Genomic DNA, 22,381 nt, shown 5'->3' on the forward strand with positions numbered 1-22,381 from the left:
TCTCCGTCATTTGCTTCATGACCCCAACTACATCCTGAGAACACTTTCCTTTAAGGTCCATCTTTTTTCTTTGAAATAAAAAAAAAAACGCAGGGTACAAGGTCCGGGGAATAACGGGGTGGGAAACTGATGTCATCCTGTTTTTGTGAGGAACTGACACACACTCAATACTGTGTGGGTTGGAGCGTTGTTGTGATGCAGAAACCACTCGCCTGGGGCCTCATGTATAAACGGTGCATACACACAAAAATGTTGCGTAAGAATGTTTCCACATTCAAATCGCGATGTATAAAACCTAAACTTGCCGTAAAGCCACGCACATTTCCACGGTAGCTCATACCCTGTCTATGCAAGTTCTGCGCACGGTTTTGCAGACTGGCGGCACCCTGTGTCAAAGCAGTGCTACTGTTCCTGTGTGGTTACCCTTTCTTTTTTAGATCCACATCCCTGACGCAGCTTTATAAATATGTGGAAATTAACCGCATATTGTTTATTAGTTTAATGCATCTGATTGTAATTAACCTATAACAATATAATGGTCCACAGAATGGTCAAACTATTCCAAATACCATAGCTGCTTTAGCGTTGTTACTCTCACTGCACCTTCTTCTTCTTCTCCTTTCAGCTGCTACTGTTAGGGGTTGCCATATCGGAACATCTTTTTCCATATTATTCTCACTGCACCACTCTGAGTATTTATATCACTGTATCTGAGTGTGAATCACAGCTGTACAGCAGCTGATCGGAAAGAAAATTATCGGTATACAGCATCAAGCACACGCTGCCTCAGCCATTCGCTATTTGAACTGCTCTCATCCGACAAACGCTGCAGAGCCTTTCCTGTACAGACCTCACGGATCACAAACAGTTTCATCCCAAGAACTATAAATGCACTCAATCAGTCCATCAAGTGCTCCTAGAACTGTTTGTACTTAATTACCTCACTGTAAACTTGCGATACAGTTATAATATTGTACAACCTGAGCCACTTTATAAAGCGCGTATTTACATATGATGATGATATCATTTTTAAGATGAAATGCAGCAAAATATGTTTATTATATTATACAGATAAAACTAACTACACGGTGCCGCAGTGCTAGCGAGGAGCTGGAGCTTCGTTCACGGATTGTTCCTGCCTCGTGCTGTATTCTTGCTGTGGCTGGTGTGACACTGGAAGGACAGATGGATAGAATAATTAAACATGTTCTACGAAGATATTTCAATGTTCCTTAAAAGTTTTCCAGAATTGGCATTCTAAGCTTACAGATGGCTTAACGTCTGTTACAGGGCTGATTGTGTGGTGATTGGTTACTTGGAGAAAGAAAAGGAAGGACAGGAATTGGGGGTTAGTACGTTTGAAAGAGACAGTACTTCTGTAATAAAGTATTTCATCGAAGGTCGCGCTTGGTGCAGCAAGCATCTTGCGCGAGACATGAACAATTACTGTGCCACCGTGATCCCATGTTTAATAACATGCTTTAACTTCTATCATCATGAAAATGATATCACGTATACTTCCCAGTATTTTCATTATTCAGAGAGCTGTAATATTACGAATGTAATGGATTCTGTGTGATGTCGGAGGAATAGAAAGCCTGGAAGCACGTAGTGATTCACACACATACAGCACATAGAAGAACATATACAAAACAGAGCATTTAACATGCTACTTTAGTTACGATGGGATTTGAGAAACTAGTAAATTAAACAATTTTAAGATGAAGTTTATGATGTTCTACTTTAAAGACAAAATAAACAATGTGATTAAAGTGGAAATTTCGAGATTAAAGTTGGCATTTCGTGCTTTATTCCCCAACTGTGTGCCTTTTTTTTTTCTCTGTACCCTAATAAGCTTTCATATGACACTCAGACAGTGGGCTACGACTCGCCTTTTCATGGCGACTTTGATATGTGACAACTTCTTTTTTTATATCGGACACTGTACAACTTTGTGAACATCAGCTTTCGAGTTTCTCCGACACATTATGTGACTCAATCAATTTCCTTTTGTTGTTTATCCCACTGTTTAAACCAACAAATAGCATGTATAGTATAGTATAGTATAGAAGGCTAAGCTTAAGAGGCTTTTAATATTGATTTGCATATTCAAAGAGACGTAATTCTGGGAGGAGTTGGGGAAGGACAGCAGGCGCGTGCATGTGCGTTACTTTTCACGCTGACTGGGATTTATGTAGCGGAAGAACATGGAAGTTGGCGAGCGCACAGATTTATGCGTCTGGATTTTTTTGTGTGTAAGCACATTTCCACTTTTGTGCTTATGTCCTGTTATAGTGCGAATTCTACGCACTGCGTTATGAATGAGCCCCTTGATCACCACAATTTGGGTTGTTTTCTCCGCACGGCATTACACAATTGCTTGAGCACTTCAGGACACCGTTTGGCCAAATTATGCCAAAGTATATGCACCTAGCGGCAAACATTGGAACGAACACCCTTCCAACCTCCAGAAAAAATTGTCGTTATTTTTGAGTCTCCCCTCATAGATGATATTGTGATGATCACTCTGTTCTCAAGGATCCACCTGTACAGTTTTGCATAATGTTGCATGCTGTCAGTTATCAAACGTTTCCCAGTTTTTTTTTGTTTTTTTTATAATATTATTTTGTTATCTTCGATTATATTCTTTGTACCTTAGTAAAAATGTTCTCTACAAGCTAGGATGTCCAAAGAATGAAAAAATAAAAAATATTTTAGCCTGATTCACGAGTGATCCTGAGTTAGTTGATACTGACATATTGTAAAAGAAACCCAAAAATAAAAAAGTGACAATAAAACGTTCAACACATTATCTGCAGACTGGTGTATGGCATATTGTATAGCCTAACCAAAGGAGTAAAAGAGTACTCTGAGTCGGATATACTCTTATGGAAAAATTTGCCCACGTTTCACCAGCAACAGTATCTATTAGTTGGCATAAGAGTTATGCTAAAGCAGCTGCTGGGATTTACTGAGCAGCATTTTGGCTGCTAAAAGTAACTGCCAAAAATGTGATAAATCAAAGAACTTTTTTTTTTTAAAAAAAAAAACCTCCTGGGGTTGCAAGCTTTCCCAGCAAAATTCAGCAAGAACTGGTGAGCTTTAATTTATATTTTAATTAATAGTTTTAGAAGAATAGATAATATAAATGAGATTAAAAAAATATAAACTTTTAAAATAGTTACTTTACAATGTGCACCTTATTAAACTGCATAAAGTTTTCAAAATTTGGTGAATAACACAAAAAGGTACCCTGTCACAGCTGAATTTGCAGCATAGTGAGCTGTCCCTTTCATAAGAAGCACCGTTCACATGGTAATGTTCTTTGTGGAGGGGCAACACCTTCTGGAAAACAGCTATGGTGACCACAACAAAATGAAATGCAGGTTGGGGCATAATTCATCTATTTTGAGGTATAATATTTACTTTGGAAGACTGGAAAATTACATAGCACACGGATGCACATAAGCACTTCACACAGTTATGGAAAGTATGCAGCAAAGTGTTGTCTATTCAAATAACTCTTTGGGACCTCACGACTGCAACACTGATGATGAGTTTTTCCATGTTGAATAATAAGTTGATCTAGCCAAGGATAAATATATGTAACTTACTCTCTGTGTGTGACTGTGACTTTGTGCAAGAATGAAGTCAGATTGTATTACTTATGAATATGTGGCTGAATATCTTCTACAGCTATAGAAAATGCTTTAACAAAAACTGTAATGTTTTGGGTTTTAAGGACTAAGTATGTGTGTGTGTGTGTATATAGTCAGTCCATTCAATACAGTTCTAATGCAAACAAAACAAAAACTCAACAAGATCTGGGGTCTATTCCATAAACAGAGATTACATTTTCCTGCATCTCAAAACATACCCACAACCTTGCTATAGTGCAATTTTTGCACTAGAAGATTAACCATTGCTAAAACACCAGATCTCAAAGGGCTCACAGAATTCCAAATACGTTGATCTAGATTAATGTGTGTTCACAAAATTATTTACAAGCTCTTAGGAGTTGAGCTCTGAGCAGATGATATGGACTACAAGTCTGAGAAACAGAGAGGAACAACCTTCATGACAGCAGAGTAAGAGGTGCTGGCACAAGTGCATAAAGATTATTGGCATAACTGAGAAAGGAGGAGCAACAGAGCAGATGCTGCCAAAGAAAGGAAGATGGCGTGGCTTGGAGGAATATTGCTGACAGAGTGAATGAATAAACCAGTTACAGTATATCAGTGAAACAGGCGTGAACTTTGTGTCGACAATTACAGAAAAGTACAAAATGCACCACTGACAATATTACCTTCCATGAAATGTTATATGCCCTGAAGCAAGCTTTCCAAAAAGAGCAAGATGCATGGCAGTGTTTGGCATATATAGAATTGTTCTAGCCCTTACTTTAACAGATGTCGAAAATTAGCCTGTGCATTGAATCCTGTATTACCCAGTAATTACATTGAAAAAGAAACCAAACGTGAATTGCTTTCATGTACAGAGTATCAAAAGAAGAGTTCAAATCTGACACTCTGGATTTTTGCCCTCAACATTTGTTATTCTGTGTGTGGCATCTCATATCTTAAAAACTGAAAATAGCATACATTGACATTTATATGACGTATATGAGATTATACATATATTTGCGATTCTGCATGTATTTGCACATTGGTGCTGTGTAAAGATTTCCTGTTTCATATTGCTGTGATTTGTTAAGCAGTGTTATACATAGTTACCAAGTTATGAGTAACCAAGTTGGATAGTTACTGTTAGTTTATTGTATTTTATATTGCAGAGTGATTATTTTAGAGAACTTGTTGATTAAATATGATGATGTGAATGCAATAAAAGAAACATGCAATAAATTAAGACCACGTTCACAGTTTCCGATTCTGTTATCTGTGCACAGTTGGGCATATATAGCTGGACATGCACTGCATGGTATATTATTATTATTATACCATCGAGTGTATTCCCAGCTATACATGTGGGACAAACGTCGAACACACTCATATACAAGAACATCGCAATTCTGTCAGTAGGAAAGACCCATGGTCTCAGATATATGCACATTGAAATTCAACCAGACACATGTTTAACTGGGACATGGTGCAAATAAAATTAAAAGCTAATACTAAAAGTGCCAGAGAACTCCTGTATGTCTAATCATTATATATAATGTGGACTAACAGAGGGCGCACCAACCACCCATACACCCAACACAACAGACACAAGTGTCATAAAATAGAAGGCTTTTATTCCGTGGGAAACGTTTTCTAGTTGTTTCCCACTAGCACCAATCATCATACAGCACACAGCACTTCTCTTTCTCTTTCCTTCACCTCAGCTCCTCCACAGGCAAGCGTCATTCCTCTTCCTCCCAACTCTGGATCATCTCTGTAAGGCTGAAGGATCCTTTTTAAGCAGCACCCTGGAGCACTCCAGGTGGCTTGTTAGGGAGGTCTGGAATTGCTGCCAGGTTTGGCTGAAGCCCAATGTAGGGCTCGGCAGCTCCCACAGGCGGCATCCACAGAACCCAACAGGGCTGTGCCGACAAACAGCAATTCCCATACAGCCCTGTGGGAATCATAGGTGCCATTGCAATCCAGGGGGGCTGCCAAGTAGCAGGTCGGAGAAGATAGTGCCCTTCAAAAGCCATCTTCCCCTGCCCTTCCTTTAAGGAGGTGTCCTGGCCGGCCAGCCCTCACAATATACATATGTGTGTATATACCCACACACATACCAGTATGTATTGCATATTCTGTATTTAGAATTAGTGTGTTGTTTTTCCAAATGTGATCCAAAGCTTCATATTTTCTCCAACTTCATTTTATACTGGGTAGTCTTTTGTGCGAAAGCTTTGTACTAAGGATGGAGTGACTCAACTGCTATGAGCTCATAAATGAAAAGCTAACTACATATACAATACATAGAGGCATTTAAGCCCTCTCACTGTCAACTTATCCAGAAAAAGATTATTGTACTATTAAAATGTTTTAGTGCATTAATTGCCCGAGTGCATTCGTGGAACTATAAGATTTTTTTTTACATTCTCTAGTCCTTCATGAGCACATTACAGTGTTTAAAACACTTTGTTACAATTGCCTTTTTTTCCTGTGTTTAAGAGCAATTTACAAGCTGCATAAAATTCTGACCCACTTTTTATTTACGTATTACTGTAATGAAGACTGTGATGGAAACACAATTATGAAACACTTTAGAATCCCTGTGTGTAAAGCTAATGACATTTACACAAATGTCAGATCATAGTATAATCACAAATGTTTATCCTCTGACCAGTGAAGGTTTTAATAAGACTACATCAATAAAAACCTCCTCGGCTAAATGATTCCCCCACGATCTCTGATAAGGAATATACTTTTCTGAAGGAATTTATGTATAACAAAGGAACTAGCACAGTCTTGTCTGTTTTTATTTGAGAAGTTACTGCAGCTATTCTGTAAACAATTCAACAATTTGGATATTTGGACATTCTTGGTTACTGCAATGCAAAACAACATATGGATTACTGTATATAATTTCAAACTATGGCTAGATTTCCCAGTTCTGAGGTTCCTTCATTTGATATTGACAGGTACAAAGTTTGTTTATGCCTAGGCTCTGGAGTTAATGAATCCTTAAAAAAAAGACTATGTATTGTATGCTTTTTAAAAATCGACTGTTATTACTACAGTGTTTTATTGTCCTCTTGATATTTAGAGAAATAAAGAGTACTCTATTTGTTTCTAAGATGAAATAAAAGAGATACTCCACCCAGAAATTACATTTTACTTATCCTATATAGTTTGTTGTGATTGCCAAGAAAAATTTGGAATGTAAAGTTTTCATGCAGAACAGAGAGAGAAAAGTTTATGATACAATTAAAAAGTGACCAAACAGCAAACAATATCAAAAAGTACAAGGGGAAAAAATCTCACATTTTTTAGGGTTTGTTGTAAATTACTTGCGGAATAAAGACTGGCGAGCATGTCTTTCTAGACCCACTGAAAATTGTAATAAAAAGATAATCATTAACAAAAACAGAATATAGCTACTTTCTGACTAATCGTAATATTAAATGAAAGAAGAAATTAAATATATTGGCACTGGATCTTAAATTGCTACACATCTTGCACCACCTACAGATCTTATAAACGGCGGTCACTTGGCCATCACGTGGCTAAAACGTAGGAAACTTGCATATTATGTCTCCTTTACAACTGGTATTATAATGCGTTTTGTATAATTTAGTCCGAGTATACTTACGGCCGGTTTTAAAATACGTCACCGTCAACTGCTGAGAACGTTCTGACGTCATATTCCCCCGCGCAAAATTCAAATTACCTTCCGATTACGTATTAACTGCACGTGGACTGAAATGCAAATAAATTTACGCGACTTAAAAGTGGTCGCTCTCTGCTTCTAACCACATTCTAGTGCATTTAAATCAGTTACTTAATGAGCTCAGAATTAACTGATCGTAATCGGACTACGAAACGGCATTTTAATGCTACAAGCAAAGAGGGGCCTTGACGCAATGCACTGTACTGTAGTGTACTGTACTCACCTTACCGCACCCGGGTGGTCCCCAAAGCATCAATGAGGGGATGTCTTGCGTTTCTAACAGTGATCTAAGAAGGGTATTTTCACCTAAAACTTTGTTTTGTCCAAAATAATCGTCCAAAGTACAAGGTCTCATTTTTTCTGCTAAAGGTTTACTGTCGTATAATTTCTCCCTCGTTTGGGTCCCCAACGTTGCAAGTCCATCCTGCGCAGGTTTGGAACGAAGTTGGTCACCTGACACGTCCACGCCTGGAGCGCTTCTCTTTCCCCACTTGTGGTTATTCGCAAAATGGCCTGCCTCCTCCGACTTCTCGAAAGTGGTACGTTTGCTGGAGAAAAATCCAGGCGCATCACTGGCACCAGTAGTACCAGGCTTCCCTTTCTGGAAAAGAGAAAACACTGATGTGGAAGGAGCGCCACTGCCCTCCTTGGCGCCCCAGGACGACATTGCAGGACACGGCTCCGCGGTGCACTGTTTTTTTCCGTGGTGGCTCGCCACTACTCTCTGATTCTGGTTCCTGTTCGTTCACCTCAGCTTGCAATAAACAGTTATCCAAATGAGAATTTATGTCAGCCGCTTTAAAATCACGCAGACACACAGGGCACTGGACAATGTCCGAGCTACTTTCCTGCGCCATGGTTCTGTTCTGGAGCGCCGCCTACTTTTCGTAGTGGCCTAAACTTCAAGCAAGCGCAGAGATCCGTAAAATGGAAACATTTTTTGAATATGTTTCCAAAACAGAATGTGTTCTGAAATTCGAAAAGTAAAGTTTTGTACGTTTACGATTACAACGGAAACATTTCAAAATAAGGTTGTGCAAAGGTTTCTGGGATATGTAGTCCCAACGTTCACGTACAACATGATGTCTTCGCGGTATGCCAAATTTTTAGTAAATACACATTCTTAAAATGCATGCTTAGGAATTAATTACACGTCGAAGCGAATTGTTTCTTCATTTCATATTTTTCAACAGACACCTTTTTACTCGAATTAAAATATAATATATTGTAGCGTCCCAGCCAGGTTGAAGCCTTTTTTTTTTGACTGACTGTTAGGTCCGATTGAGGGAGGGCAGAGTACAGCACGGAAGACTGACAGCGGGGTATGGATTGAGGCGGTGGGGGGGACGGGGGGCCTTGATGCGGGACCTTAACCCGGACCCAGTGTTCTGACATTTCAGCATACCTATTAGAATGGCATACTCTGGGCTAATGCGCATGCGCAAAACGTATTTTTTGAAAGTGAAGTTTTATTATACTTTTCTCAAGTTGTTTCTATTGAGTTCAGGAAGATACTTCATGCACGTTGCGGGTCTGCAACAAACAGATACATCTAATGTTTTCTTATTTTTATTAAATCCAACACGTCAGGGAAGTTGTTGAACATTATCAGCGCTATTGTTGCCATGCATCTTTTATTTAAATACAGTTTAACACGTAAGGGAAGTTGTTGAACATTATCAGCGGTATTGTTGCCATACATCTTTTATTTAAATACAGTTTGACCTACCGTAATGCTATTCTGACAAAGTATGCTGAACTGACGGGGGTGTGTTTGGGGTTATGAGGTCGGTGTTCTTTTTCTTGATTGTTCAAGTAAAAGCTTTTTGGTGAGACTTTACTACATCTGTCTGTTTTTTTTTTACTTCTCTTTTCGAGCCTGACGTGGAGGTCGCTACACTGGTGCTCAGATGTGGGATTAACGGAGTAGGCGACCTAGGTTTGAGGATGGACGGGGAAGATTGGCCAGAACCACTGCCCAACGTACTGGATGGCAAGATTTGAATAACTTCGGACTAGAGGTCTAGGGCCAGTGGTTGCAACCAGTGCTATTGCACATAGTGCAGAGATGGCTACACCAGTAATGGTACCTAAATTAAAGCTTGGTCGTTTTGATGGTACTGGACCATGGGAGACTTATTGGGAGCGGTTTGAACTTATAGATTCTGTGAATAGTTGGTCCCCGAGAGAGTAAGCAATACGGTTGGTGGCAGCTTTAGAAAGAGAGGCGCTGAAAGTTCTGGAAGACGGGCCTCGAGAGAACCTTACAGAACTGTCTTGGCTTCTCCTTGCGATTGAGCGATGTTTCAGTTGAACCAAATCAGTCCTGGGGCTACAGCAGAGGTTTCACTCATGGACCAGACGGGCGGGAGAAAGTCATGATACTTTTGCGGCAGAGATTCAGGGACTGGTGAGTCAGGCCTATCCACAATTTTTCTGTATTGCTCAAGCTGAATTGGCACGCGACGTATTCTTGACAGGGGTCACATCTGTTGAACTAAGATGCCATATTCGTCTTACATGAGACAGCATACTAGAGGATACTCAAGAGTTTGAATTGGCCAGTTATGACACTCCACTGCAAGAGCAGGTTGACAATCGCCCAGTAGCCAATCGGACAACACCTGCTCATTCCGCTCAAGTTTTACGCAATGCTGGGGGAGAACGCAGGTACCAGGGCTATGGCAACATGCTGGAGATGTGGATGCCCAGGCCATATACAGTACGCTGGTTTTGTCCCCTTCGTGAGGTCTCTTTGGGTCCAGAAGAAGGAAAAGTGATAAGGAAATGACAGGGGTTTGGAGTAAGGGGAGCGGCCCCAGACCCCGCAGCGGCTCCCAGATGGAGAGGTACAGATATTGTTCCCCTTGGGCGTATACGGAAGGGAGGGCAATGTCAGCTTATAATGACACTTTGGGGCCGGACAATAAGAGCATTAGTGGACACTGGGGCCTCTGCCTCCAAAGTACGGCCTAACACCCTCCCTCCCGACTACCCGGTCCAAGGAACCACTGCCCATTTTGTAACTGCTATGGGCGAGTCTGCCCTTATGAGAGGGCGTACCATAGCTATCCTGCACATAGGAGGGCGGGAGTGGACTGAGATGGTTTGGGTGGCCAACATTCAGGGCTTGTGTATCCTGGAAATGGACTTTTTGTGACGTGCTAAAGCTCAAATAGATTTTGTCCAGAGAAAGCTGACAATTCTAGGCAGTTTCCCTCTTTGTTTGGGAGTAAATAACATGAGCCTACCCCGGACTGCGAAATTTGAGTCATTGCCCAAGGCTGAATCGGTAGGGGCTGCTGCGGACTGGAGCCCGGCCATGGAGAATACGTAGCAGACGAGCCAACAACGATTAAGTCTAGATCAACAACAGCTATTCCAGTGCTTACTGTGGGAGTATCGGGACCGGTTTGCTACATCCCCAGCTGACCTCGGGCGAACTGATCTGGTTCAGTGCAACATAGACGTTGGTGACGCAAGGCCCATCAGACAAAAACCACGCCGCCTCCCAATGGCACGTAGAGGAGAATCCGCTGCTCTTATTGAAGAAATGTCCAAGGCGGATATTATCGAGCCCTCTGAGTCTCCCTGGTGTTTGCCGGTGGTCCTAGTGAGAAAGAAGACTGGAGACTGGCGCTTTTGTGTTGACTATCAGAAGTTGAATCAAGTGACCAAGAAGGATTCGTACCCACTCCTGCGGATAGATGAGGCCCTTGATCTTGTGCCAGGGTCTACCTGGTTCCCCACTTTGGACTTGCAGAGTGGGTACTGGCAATTAGAACTGGCCCCAGAGACCCGGGAGAAAACAGCCTTTTCAGTGGGTGAAGGGTTGTGGCAATTCAAAGTAATGCCATTCGGGTTGTGTAATGCCCCGGCCATATTCGAAAGGCTAATGGACCGCACCATGACAGGGCTTCCCCGTACCCAGTGTCTCATCTATTTGGATGATGTTTTGGCCCACGAATCCTCCTTTGAGACAGCACTGGAAGCACTCAGGGCTGTTTTGGGGCGACTACGCATAGCTGGGTTAAAGTTACATCCGGGGAAGTGTCACTTGTTACAATAGGGAGTAACTTACCTGGGGCATTGGGTGAGCGGCCAGGGTGTGGCCACGGATGCATATAAGGTTCAAGCCATTCGAGAGTGGCCAGCTCCTGTCAATGTGAGACAGGTTAAGGCGTTTATGGGCCTGGCCTCATATTATAGACAATTTGTTCCACATTTTGCCACGATTGCTTCCCCCTTCATTAGCTTACCTGAAAGGGAAGAGTCTTCCAGTGGGGAGATGATGAACAATGGGCTTTTGAATTGCTGAAGGCTGCGCTCTGTGGTGCTCCTGTACTGGCTTCACCAGACCCATTGCGGGGTTTCATTTTGGACACTGATGCCAGTAATGAGGTTTTGGGAGCCATCTTAGCCCAGGAATACCCTGACAGTGAGCTCGTGGTCACATATTTTAGCAAGTCCCTTAGCAACGAAGAGTGCAATTACTGTGTCACCCAGCGAGAATTGTTAGCGGTAGTAGAAGCCATCCGCCACTTCCGGCATTATATGGGTGGAGCCCCATTCATGCTGAGAAGCGATCACACCGCTCTTCAATGGCTATTATCTTTCAGGGAACCCGAAGGGCAACTGGCTCGGTGGCTGGAGTGGCTACAAAATTTCACTTTTATTATTCAGTATCACCGAGGGACGCAACATCGAAATGCTGATGCCCTTTCTTGGCATCCCTGCCTCCAGTCTGAATGCAGGTATTGCATACGGTAGTAAAGAAGAGAGGTGGAAAGTGATGAAGAGCACACCTGCCAGGTTGTTTCCCTGAAGGATGATGAGGCCAAATGGCAGTTGTGGCAGGGACAGGATCCGGAAATACAGCGAGTCTGTGGATGGATGGAAGCGGGACACAGACCAACCTGGGAAGAGGTGGCTCCCGAAGGGGCTGTAGTAAAGGGCCTATGGTCCCAATGGGACAGTTTGCTGTTGCATAAAGGGATTTTACAATGACGATGGCGTAACCCAACAAAAGGAGAGGCAAATTGGCAGGTAGTTGTTCCCCAGAAGATTCGAATGCAGGTATTAGCGGCTGTGCATGGGAGTGCTGGGTCGGGCCACTTTGGAGTAACAAAGACATTGGGACGTCTGCGGCAAGGTTTATATTGGGGGAGGTGTCGACGTGACGTGTAGGACTACTGCCGCCGATGCGACATGTGTGCTGCTAAGAACGGGCCTTCTGGACAATCTATGTCCCCATTGCAACACTACAGAGTAGGCATGCCCAAGGAGAGGGTGGGAATTGATGTTGTGGGGCCCTTCCCCTACTCCCAGCGGGGCAACAAGTTAATTCTAGTTGCAGTCAACTTTTTTACAAAGTGGCCCAAAACTTACCCCCTTCTTGATCAGGAAGCTGAGACAGTGGCGGATGCTCTAATTGGGGGTATGTTCAGCCGTTTTGGCGTGCTGGAGGAACATCAGTCTGATCAGGGGTGAAATTTTGAGAGCTGAGTGTTTTAGCTGGTTTGTGAACGGTTGCAGATTCGGAGACCCGCACTATGCCCCTGCATCCCCAGAGTGATGGGCTGGCGGAGCGGTTTATTCGGACACTTACTACCCATCTGCCTATGGCCACCAGCCATCACCAAAGTGATTGGGACCAGAAACTGCCCTTGATCCTCCTAGCATGCTGAACGACAGTTCAAGAAGCAACTCGCTGTACCCCTGCCCTTCTGATGTTGGGACGCGAGTTACGGACACCTGCTTCACTGCTGTATGGGCGAGTGCCAGAATCCTGTGTGACTCCAGTTGGCCCTGAATATGCTCGTCACCTCCAGGACCAACTCGATACGGCCTATGACTTTGCTCGTCAACATCTGCGCGAAGCCGGGCTCGCCCAAAAATGGCACTATGATTTGTGGACTCGAGGTCAACCCTTCAGCCCAGGTGACTCAGTTTGCGTGTTTAGCCCTCGTTGAAAGAAGGATCGGTCCCCAAAACTAGACAGCGCCTGGATCGGACTGTGTAAAGTGCTGGAACGAGTGGGAGAAGTTGTCTACTGGGTACAGATTCCACAACAAAATCGGTGAGTGTTCCTACAACCTACATGGAGAGGATGTTTAAAAGGGGGTGTGTTTGGGGTTACGAGATCAGTGTTCTTTTTCTTGATTGTTCAAATAAAAACTTTTGGGTGAGACTTTACTACGTCTGTCTGTTTTTTTACTTCTTCTCTTTTTGAGCCTGACGCAGAGGTCGCTACAATATGTTAAAAGTCTGTGTTTATGTAGGGTTGCCAGGTTAGAAAATTAGAAATACTGGACAATCTTAAAATCTCTCTCTATATTACTATATATAGAAATTTATACATGCCCCCTACACATCCACTGTAGTAAGTACCATAAGAATGAACTAAATACAGGACATTTGGGTGTTCTGAAAGGTTAGTTCGGGACAGGGGACAAGATTATCAAATATGGGACATGTCCCGTATATAAGGGAAGTCTGGCAACCCTATGTTTATGTTACCATTTCTTTACTGGAACTTCTTACATTTTTAACTTTAAAATGCTTACTAGCATTACTCTTACTGTGTACTGTAGAAATTACTATTTTTACTTGCAATAAAAATATGCAGTAGTTTTATCAGTATGTGTTATCACAGTAGGTTAACACAGTAAGTATTATATTTAAACTATAGCAGAGTTTTCAAAATAATGCAACTCAGGTTAAACTTAGACCAAGTTTAGAATAGAATCTTTGAGACAGTTGAAGTTCAAAATAGTTGAAGTTAGGTTTTGATAAAGTTTCTAATGTTCTGCATCAACTCAAAAACGTACGTAGCACACATTTTTCTTGTCTCAAGACTATTGAAAATATCCAAGGAACCAAGACCCTAACATGAGGGAAGTCAGCAGACACTAGATGAACTGGGTTAATTTGTTTTGAGTGTATCCTCTGCTAGGATTTTGCTGGATTAAAATTTTCAGTTTTTTTTTATCAAACAATCTTGCATTCACAATAATGACTAATTCTCTAACGGCTCTGATAGGACATTACTGTTTAGTGAGAATCTATTTTTACAAATTACACTATACTGCTAGCATGCCATCTTTCTTGCTCAACTGGAAGAATCCTAACCCACATACTATAATACAGTGAGATAACAATGTTATGTTTTACTTAAAATTAGTAAGAAAAGTAATTAACTTTATGAAGAACATTTCAAAACTTCTTTAAGAATGACAGGCATTTTTAAAATGGTCCTCAATTAGTTGAACATGTTGAACCATTGATAGAATTGCAATAAGTTTGCATAATTGCTTCAAATTAAAAAAAAATTTCTTCTGTTCTCTAAGTGGAAAGAAGAGGGGGTATGCCTTGCATATATGTAATGCACTTATTGTTCCTTTTAAATTAAGAAAATAAAATAAAAGTACATATTTTGTTTACATTCATTCTTTAAACACATAATGTAATAATGTCCAATATTTTTATTTTTACATTTGTGATTTTCCACTTTGAGCCTAATGCTGCCACATTGGAATCCAGCCTCCTGAAGACTCAACTGGATTAAACATACTGTATTATCTGTGATCCTATTTAATGTTTCTGTTTCCTTCTCAGCATGCAAAGAAGCAAAGCTGCAGATAAAAACATTGAAACACTTGCTGAGAAGGAAGAGAACAGTCCAGAATGCAAGGAACTCTCAGAGACTTGCAGCTCTTTCAGAGAGAGACTCAGAGTCATTCATAAAAGATCTAATAGTCTGAGGTTTGGGAAGATGGCCTTCTTCCACTATCTAGAGAGAGTGGAGACGAGGAGAAGTTTTTGGGAGGGGAAGTCAAGCAAGGCTCAAAGTGGTCAAGAAGAACACAAAGTAAGTGATCTTTTTGTGGCATTTTTCCTATACAATGCTTTCAGATGTGTCTTTAAAACAACTGTTTGGATGTACAATCTTACCAGTTCAGTCATGCTTCTGAAAAAATAACCAATAAAAGTGTCCTGACTGAATATTTTAAATTATATTTTTAATCTGAACAACCGATTGTTTTAAAAAAGCAAAATCATACATAAAGAAACAATAACAGTATACAGGATGAAACTAAAGAGCATCATTCAGTTCACTGCAAAATTGTCAGGAATTTCTTAAGAACGATTTATTACCTTCATTCATGCCATAAAACCATGTTTGTTTTGGTATGCACATTGAAATTTTGGGCACCAGTTGTCTGGAAACAACAATGAGTTGTGAGGGGTCAGCGACCGGAAGTCACACTGGAATGACATCATTAGGACAAAATGCTTTATATTAAAACATACAATAAACATAAAATGAAATCAATAGAATAAAATAAAATAAAGCACTATACAACCAGCAGTAAATATAAAAACAAACAAAGGATTAAGAGGAGGGAACCATCAGTATCACTGAAGGTCACGGAAAGCTAGAGAATAGAAACGCGTCTTCAATCTAGTTTTAAAGAGTTCAGTTGAAGGCAACTCCTTAATGTAGTAAGGTATAGAATTGCACAGACGAGGTGCAGCAGTTGCAAAAGCTTTGTCCCCGATAGTTTTGCACTTACTACAAGGAACCACAAGAGACAACTGACCGGCAGATCAGTTTCACTGACTGGTGTATAATACACAATAAGATAAATAAATGGGAACATACCCATGTAATGGTTTAAAAAACAACAGTAAAATTATAAAATCAGTTCTACATCTCTGCGGTGGGTTGGCACCCTGCCCGGGATTGGTTCCTGCCTTGTGCCCTGTGTTGGCTGGGATTGGCTCCAGCAGACCCCCGTGACCCTGTGTTCGGATTCAGCGGGTTGGAAAATGGATGGATGGTTCTACATCCAAATGGCAGCCATTGTAAAGAGGTAAAATTTGGATATACAGAGGCAGAGTTTTTTTCCCCAACCAAAAAATGAGCAGCAGCATTCTGAACCAGCTGCAAACTGTGTATCAGGGATTTGCTGATCCCAGAATACGAGTTGCAGTAATCAAGCTGAGAAAAGATAAAAGCTTGAGTAGCAACAGTAATGAGTACATAAATCCCTAGAAGGTAAAAAAGGCTTAACCTTGGATAATAGATGAAGCTGGAAAAAGCAACTCTTAACCAGAAAATTAATCTGTTTTTCAAAGGAGAGGTTACTTTTAAAAATAACCCCAAGATTCAACTCCATGAAAATGCCAAGAAGTTCAAAACTAATTTGAGCTTTGAATGCAGGACCTAAAAATACAGGGTGAAAATACTGGATTCCTGTCGTCCAGATTCTCATGTGCAATATTTCGTACATTAGAAGGTTTATTCTCCAGAGGATTGCTCTTGAGTTTTGGACAGTGATGTTGTTGATGTTCTTCAGCTACTGAAAATGAATACTGAACATGTTCTGAGCCTATGCCTTTTGGGGTGAATTGTCAGGAATTAATTAATAATTTGTGTATTGCATTAGTAATATGACACATTTATTCAATTCAAGCAGCCATTTTCATTGTTGCTTATTAATTTGGGCTTATAGATATTTGACATCTGTTCTAGTAGCAAACATCATGATGCATAAATTAGGATTGTAAGAAAAACAATACATTGTAGGAATGTAGCCTAGCTTAAGAAATGTTACACTTAAGTAGCATTGTACTGTATGCTGATGTAGTAAAACCAAGTTTTTAAAATATTTCCTCTTCTGTTATTTTTAATAGACTTAAAGTTGATTTTAGAATATAGTAAGCCTGTAGATATTTTAAACTAGAGGCTAATGTCAGTCAGGCAGTCATTTTCCAAACCGCTTAGTCCTGAATAGGGTCACAGGGGTCTGCTGGAGGAGTCTATCCCAGCTAGAATAGGACACAAGGCAGGAACAAACCCTGGATAGGGTACCAGTCCATTGGAAGACAAACACACACATACACACACACACACACACACACACACACAAACACATGCACACACCCCAACCACACGAGAGCCAATTTAGAATTGCTAAGTCACCTAACACTAGAGGCTAATGTGCTTTACTGAAAACCACAATGTTCCAGGTTCAGATATTGTCTCTGAGCCTAAGCAAGTCATTTGCTTGTGTGTGTGTGTATATATATATATAGTGACACGTGCATCACTGTCTTGCACCCCAAAACACGAGGCTGAGTCTCAGTACTTTAGCAAAACCAGCTTTTTTCAACTTGAAATAGGAGCACCTAGGTCATTTATTTCAGCAGGAGCTATCACTCTCCTATACACAGCAAAATGGACATAGTCAGGACCAGGTTAGTGGCCAAGTTATACTGTTTCCTGCATTTATAATGTCCTTTGCATCACCCATCAGCAACAGGTGTGTATAGCATGATCTCGTTCGGCTTGTAGTTGTTTCCGCTGCGCTCTGCTGCTGCACTGCAAACCTGTGGTTGCCTCTGCAACGGACAAACAGTCCTTCACAGATGCAGCAGTCACACTTCAGCATACCATCTCATTGGGGGGGGGGGGGTCCTAAAAGAAACCTTAGATCTCCCCCTTTAGCTTTATCCACACTGGTGTGGGCAAAGTGACCGTCCAAGCCAGGCTCGGCCAAGCGGGAGAGATAATCATCATTGGTGTGTGCAGCCCCGGGACGATGGCGAACATCAAAAGTGAAAGCCTGCAAGCTCATAGACCACCGAGTGAGCTGGGCGTTGGAATCCTTCTTTTTGTACAGCCACTAAAGTGGGGTGTAGTCAGTCACCAGGGTAAACCGCTGTCCCCAGATGTAGTAACAAAAGATTTTCACTGCCCACTTAATTGCCAGGCACTCCTTTTCAATAGTCTAATAATTACACTCCCTGGGTAGAAGCTTTCTGCTGAGAAATGTGATGGGGTATTCTTACCACTCAAAACATTGTGAGAGCACCGCTCCTAAACTGTAAGTGCTTGCATCCATTTGCAGAATAAATTCCTTTGAAAAGTCTGGATTGCTCAGAACTGGGAACAATGGTAAGGCGGCTTTTAGGTCTGAGAAGGCTCTCTCACAGGTATCGGTCAAGACAACACTATGATTCTTTCTGCCCTTTGTCAAGTCAGTGAGTGGGGCGGCCTGAAATGCAAAGTTGGGAATGAACCGCCTGTAGTACCACACGAGCCCAAGGAAAGCATAAACCTGCCTTTGTGTTTCGGGACGTGGATATGCAAGCATATCATGGTAGCTCCCGCTGCAATAAATAACCCTACTGTTCCTATTTCAAGTTAATTAAAGTAGTTTTTGCTAAAGTATTGAGACTCAGCATCATGTTTTAGTTGTACAAGACAGTGACTAACGCATCACATGGTACCAGAAGTGGGGTCTTGCACCAATGGAACCCCAAGAGGCATAGGATATCCCGGTACCAGTGGAGCAAAATGAGGCTCATGCAGACGCTCTCCGTCTTCATGCTCTCCAGGGATGTGCTGGTGAAGATGGCTCCCTTGGATGACCCAGAGTGTTTCCTGTTTTGCTTTGAGCACATGGCAACATTGATGCCTTAGGACAGGGGAACCAGGCCGGCTATCGTAGCCCCCATTTTTAACTGGGGAGGCCCTACAGGTCATGCAAAACCTCTCCCCCGAAAGTCTTGATGATTATGACTTCTTGAAGCAGCAGATCCTCCTCCACATGGCTTTGAGCCTGGTGGTCAAGGGGCCCCAGTTTTGTCTGTGACATATTGATCCATACCTCCCCATACAAGGACAGATCCAGGGCTTAGTGGACCTGATTCAAAGCTAGATCCGCGGAGTCACTTTCAAGCGCGTTGTGGAGAAGCTCACTATTGATGCACTCCTGTCAGGGATAGACGAAAGCCTTTGTGATGAATGCTACGTCCACTCACTTCAGGATCTGACTTGCAGATTAGAGGGTGCACACACCACATGGAAACAACGGGGCTACCCGGGCTTGACCCCGATTTCAATCCAGCCAGCACAGACCTCCAGATGGAAGACGCCATAGTGGAAACACCATAGTGTGGACTGAACTCAACTGCTTTCGCTGTGATCAACTGGGACATCTGGCTAGGGAGTGCCACCTCACTCCTGCGCAGACAATGACTATTGGTCTGGCCCAGGTATGTGGCTCGCAAGTTTCCCCCAAGATGTTAAAGGAGAACAATTTTAAGGTCTCTATTACATTGGCCGGATGGGAATTCTCAGCACTGTTGGACTCTGGTAGTGACCTCTGCATAGTCCGCCGTGACTTGCTCCGTCGATGAGGACATTAAAACATACGAGACTATATTACTCTCTCTGAAATTTAAAGGGAAGAACTTTAAGGTTTGGACTGCCATATCAGACACCTCACCCTGGCCACTCCTAATAGGAAAAAGGAATGCCCTCACCTGCAGAGTGCCTTTCCCCATAGTGGATAGATAGGGGCTAACCGTAGACAATGTCAGTCAAGGAACCGAGTTTGAAATTGAACCAGAGTTGTCCAGCGAGGTGGGGAACAAATCCTGAACCGAAGACCCGGGACAGCTGACTGACTTTTCCATGCTGTTGCATGCACCAACGGCCTCCCCAGACCGGACACTCAATACAGACCTGGATGAAAATGAAGTAGCAGTGGGAGGTTAGTGCGATGCTGCATCGGGTGAGGAAGGACACTTAGGAAGCAGAGACTGCCATCCAGACTGAGTTTGCTCACTTGCAACGAGCCAGTAGCAACTTGGATTTTGCATTCAGACAAGCCCACGTCTCAAATGACTCTTACTATCTGGAGAGAGAGGACCCAAATTTTAAAACACCACATTTTTTACTTAAGGATGGTTTTAAAATTTGCTCACAGTCATGTTGGGGGTTTGAGTTCAGAAACCTCACAATATATATAGTAAAAGAGAACAAAACAAAGCAGAAAGGTTTGGAGGATCCACCCCGTATATTGTCGGTAAAGTAGCAAATCATGAACATAATAGTGAGTAATCAAAATGGACAGAGTCAAAACAAAGACTAAAGTGAAGGGTGGAGGGCTTGGTCTTATAGGAGCTGTGTAGGAAGAGGTGGGTTCTTTTGCAGAAGAGAGGTCTGTTGGAGGGCATAGTCTGGCAATGCAAGTGGGTGGATCTCTAGCTGGGCTTCCCTTCTGGTGGTCTGTGGAAGAGGAAGAAAAAGCATTAGTGCAGTTCGTTAACCCCTGACTTATTCCCAGTTAAGCCCTTAGGGCTTGTTTATACTTCATGCTCAGAACGCATACGCGCATGCATCATGGCTGCTGCGCGTTCCCAGCGTTCATTTGACACGTCCTCTGAGCATGTCCTCAGAAATCAACGCGATGCGTGCACTATGTGTGATAAAAGTTGGAATGTGATGCCAGTCTCTGTTTACTGTCTACATGTGTCAGAAAGCCACTTCGAGGATCCTAGGGATCAATGTGCCTGCTTCGATGTTTGATGAATAGTTCGATGTGGTGAAGCAAAATGCAGACATACAAATGCATTTGTGGTGCTTTTGTTGCATATTCCCCATCGTAATGAAATGATACATTTTAAAAGTCTCACATACCATCTTCTGTGCCATCTTCTTTTTTTTTGCATCTTCACAACAGCAACAGAATGTATGGCACTGTTTTTGAGCTACAGAGAAAAAAATTAAGGACACAGTAAAAAGGTGTATTTTGTGATCAAAGAAGAAATTTTGGCTTTAATCTCGAAATGTCCAGTTTAATCTCATAGTTTACTTTATCATTAAAGTAGACCATTGTAAACGTCATCTTAAAACCGACCCAGTTGTTAATTGCTACTTGCTTCTGGGGCTTCCTCCTGACCTGACAGGAGCGGAAAGCAGCAACAGATCGCTACACAGAACACATTACATTTATAATATTCCAGCTCTCTGAACATTTAAAATCCTTAGATTTATACTTGATATCACTTTCATGATGAAGTGCATTAAAGTACGTATGTTATATTTTACAGATAATAATTACACACATGGGGGTGACATGGTGGCAAAGGGGTAGTGCTGCTGTCTTGCAGGGAGTCACATCACTGGTATACCCTGCCTGGAGTTTACATGTTTTCCTGCTGGGTTCCAAAGATATGCAGATTTGGAGATTGAGAATGACGCAAGTGTAAGTGAGTGCTTGTATCCACCTTGTGATGAGCTGATGCCCCATCCAGGATTGATGGATTTAATCATTAAACATCGTTTTCAGAGATATTTCGGCAAGGTATCCTCGGAATTTAATGGATGTTTCATGCAATTCACAACACAGCAAAGCCGAACATTTTCTCACCATGATGATATCTTGCACTGCCACCTGGTGGAACTTCCAGATTTACGTAAAGTGCGCGCGCAAGTATAAACAGTAAAATGCTTGCATAGCATTAGCGTCCACTGGAGCACACGTCGCATCGCGTGAAATATAAACCTGGCCTTAGACTGCCTCCCATGAACGTTTGTGTGACAATATATATACTTATAGCGAGGGATTACTGTAAATATATATATATATATATATATATATATATATATATATATATATATATATATATATATATCGCGCTTCGCCTTTCGTGGCTTCACTCTATCGCGGATTTTATATGTAAGCATATTTAAATATATATCGCGGATTTTTTGCTGGTTCACGGATTTCTGCGGACAGTAGGTCTTTTAATTTCTGGTACATGCTTCCTCAGTTGGTTTGCCTAGTTGATTTCATACAAGGGACGCTATTGGCAGATGGCTGAGAAGCTACTCAACTTACTTTTCTCTCTCTCTCTCTTGCTCTGACTTTCTCTGATCCTGACGTAGGGGGACTGAGCAGGGGGGCTGTTCGCACACCTAGATGATACGGACGCTCGTCTAAAAATGCTGAAAGATTATCTTCACGTTGCTACCTTCTGTGCAGCTGCTTCGTGAAGCGACATGCTGCACGGTGCTTCGCATACTTAAAAGCTCGAAGGGCACGTATTGATTTTTGATTGTTTGTTTTTCTCTGTCTCTCTCTCTCTTTCTCTGCTCCTGACGGAGGGGGTGTGAGCTGCAGCCTTCAACTGCTTTGTCCGGTGGTGCTTCGCATACTTAAAAGCCAAACAGCCCTATTGA

General features: G+C 42.0%; 2 protein-coding genes across 3 annotated transcripts in view; one reads left to right on the forward strand and one right to left on the reverse strand.

Annotated features, from left to right (window-relative positions):
• Positions 1-8,363, reverse strand: part of wrnip1 (WRN helicase interacting protein 1) — a 54,899-nt gene extending 46,536 nt beyond the window's left edge. The window contains exon 1 of the mRNA XM_028803990.2: positions 7,565-8,363. Coding sequence (XP_028659823.2) covers positions 7,565-8,008 — 444 coding nt within the window. The 5' untranslated portion in view covers positions 8,009-8,363. The remainder of the gene's footprint in view (positions 1-7,564) is intronic.
• Positions 1-22,381, forward strand: part of LOC114653592 (myosin light chain kinase 3-like) — a 189,929-nt gene that overhangs the window by 6,663 nt on the left and 160,885 nt on the right. For both annotated transcript variants that reach the window (XM_051928837.1, XM_051928838.1), the window contains exon 2: positions 14,959-15,211. In XM_051928837.1, the coding sequence (XP_051784797.1) occupies positions 14,959-15,211 (253 nt within the window). The remainder of the gene's footprint in view (positions 1-14,958; positions 15,212-22,381) is intronic.

This window comes from Erpetoichthys calabaricus, chromosome 6 (assembly GCF_900747795.2).
Source record: "Erpetoichthys calabaricus chromosome 6, fErpCal1.3, whole genome shotgun sequence".
Classification (NCBI taxonomy): Eukaryota; Metazoa; Chordata; class Cladistia; order Polypteriformes; family Polypteridae; genus Erpetoichthys; species Erpetoichthys calabaricus.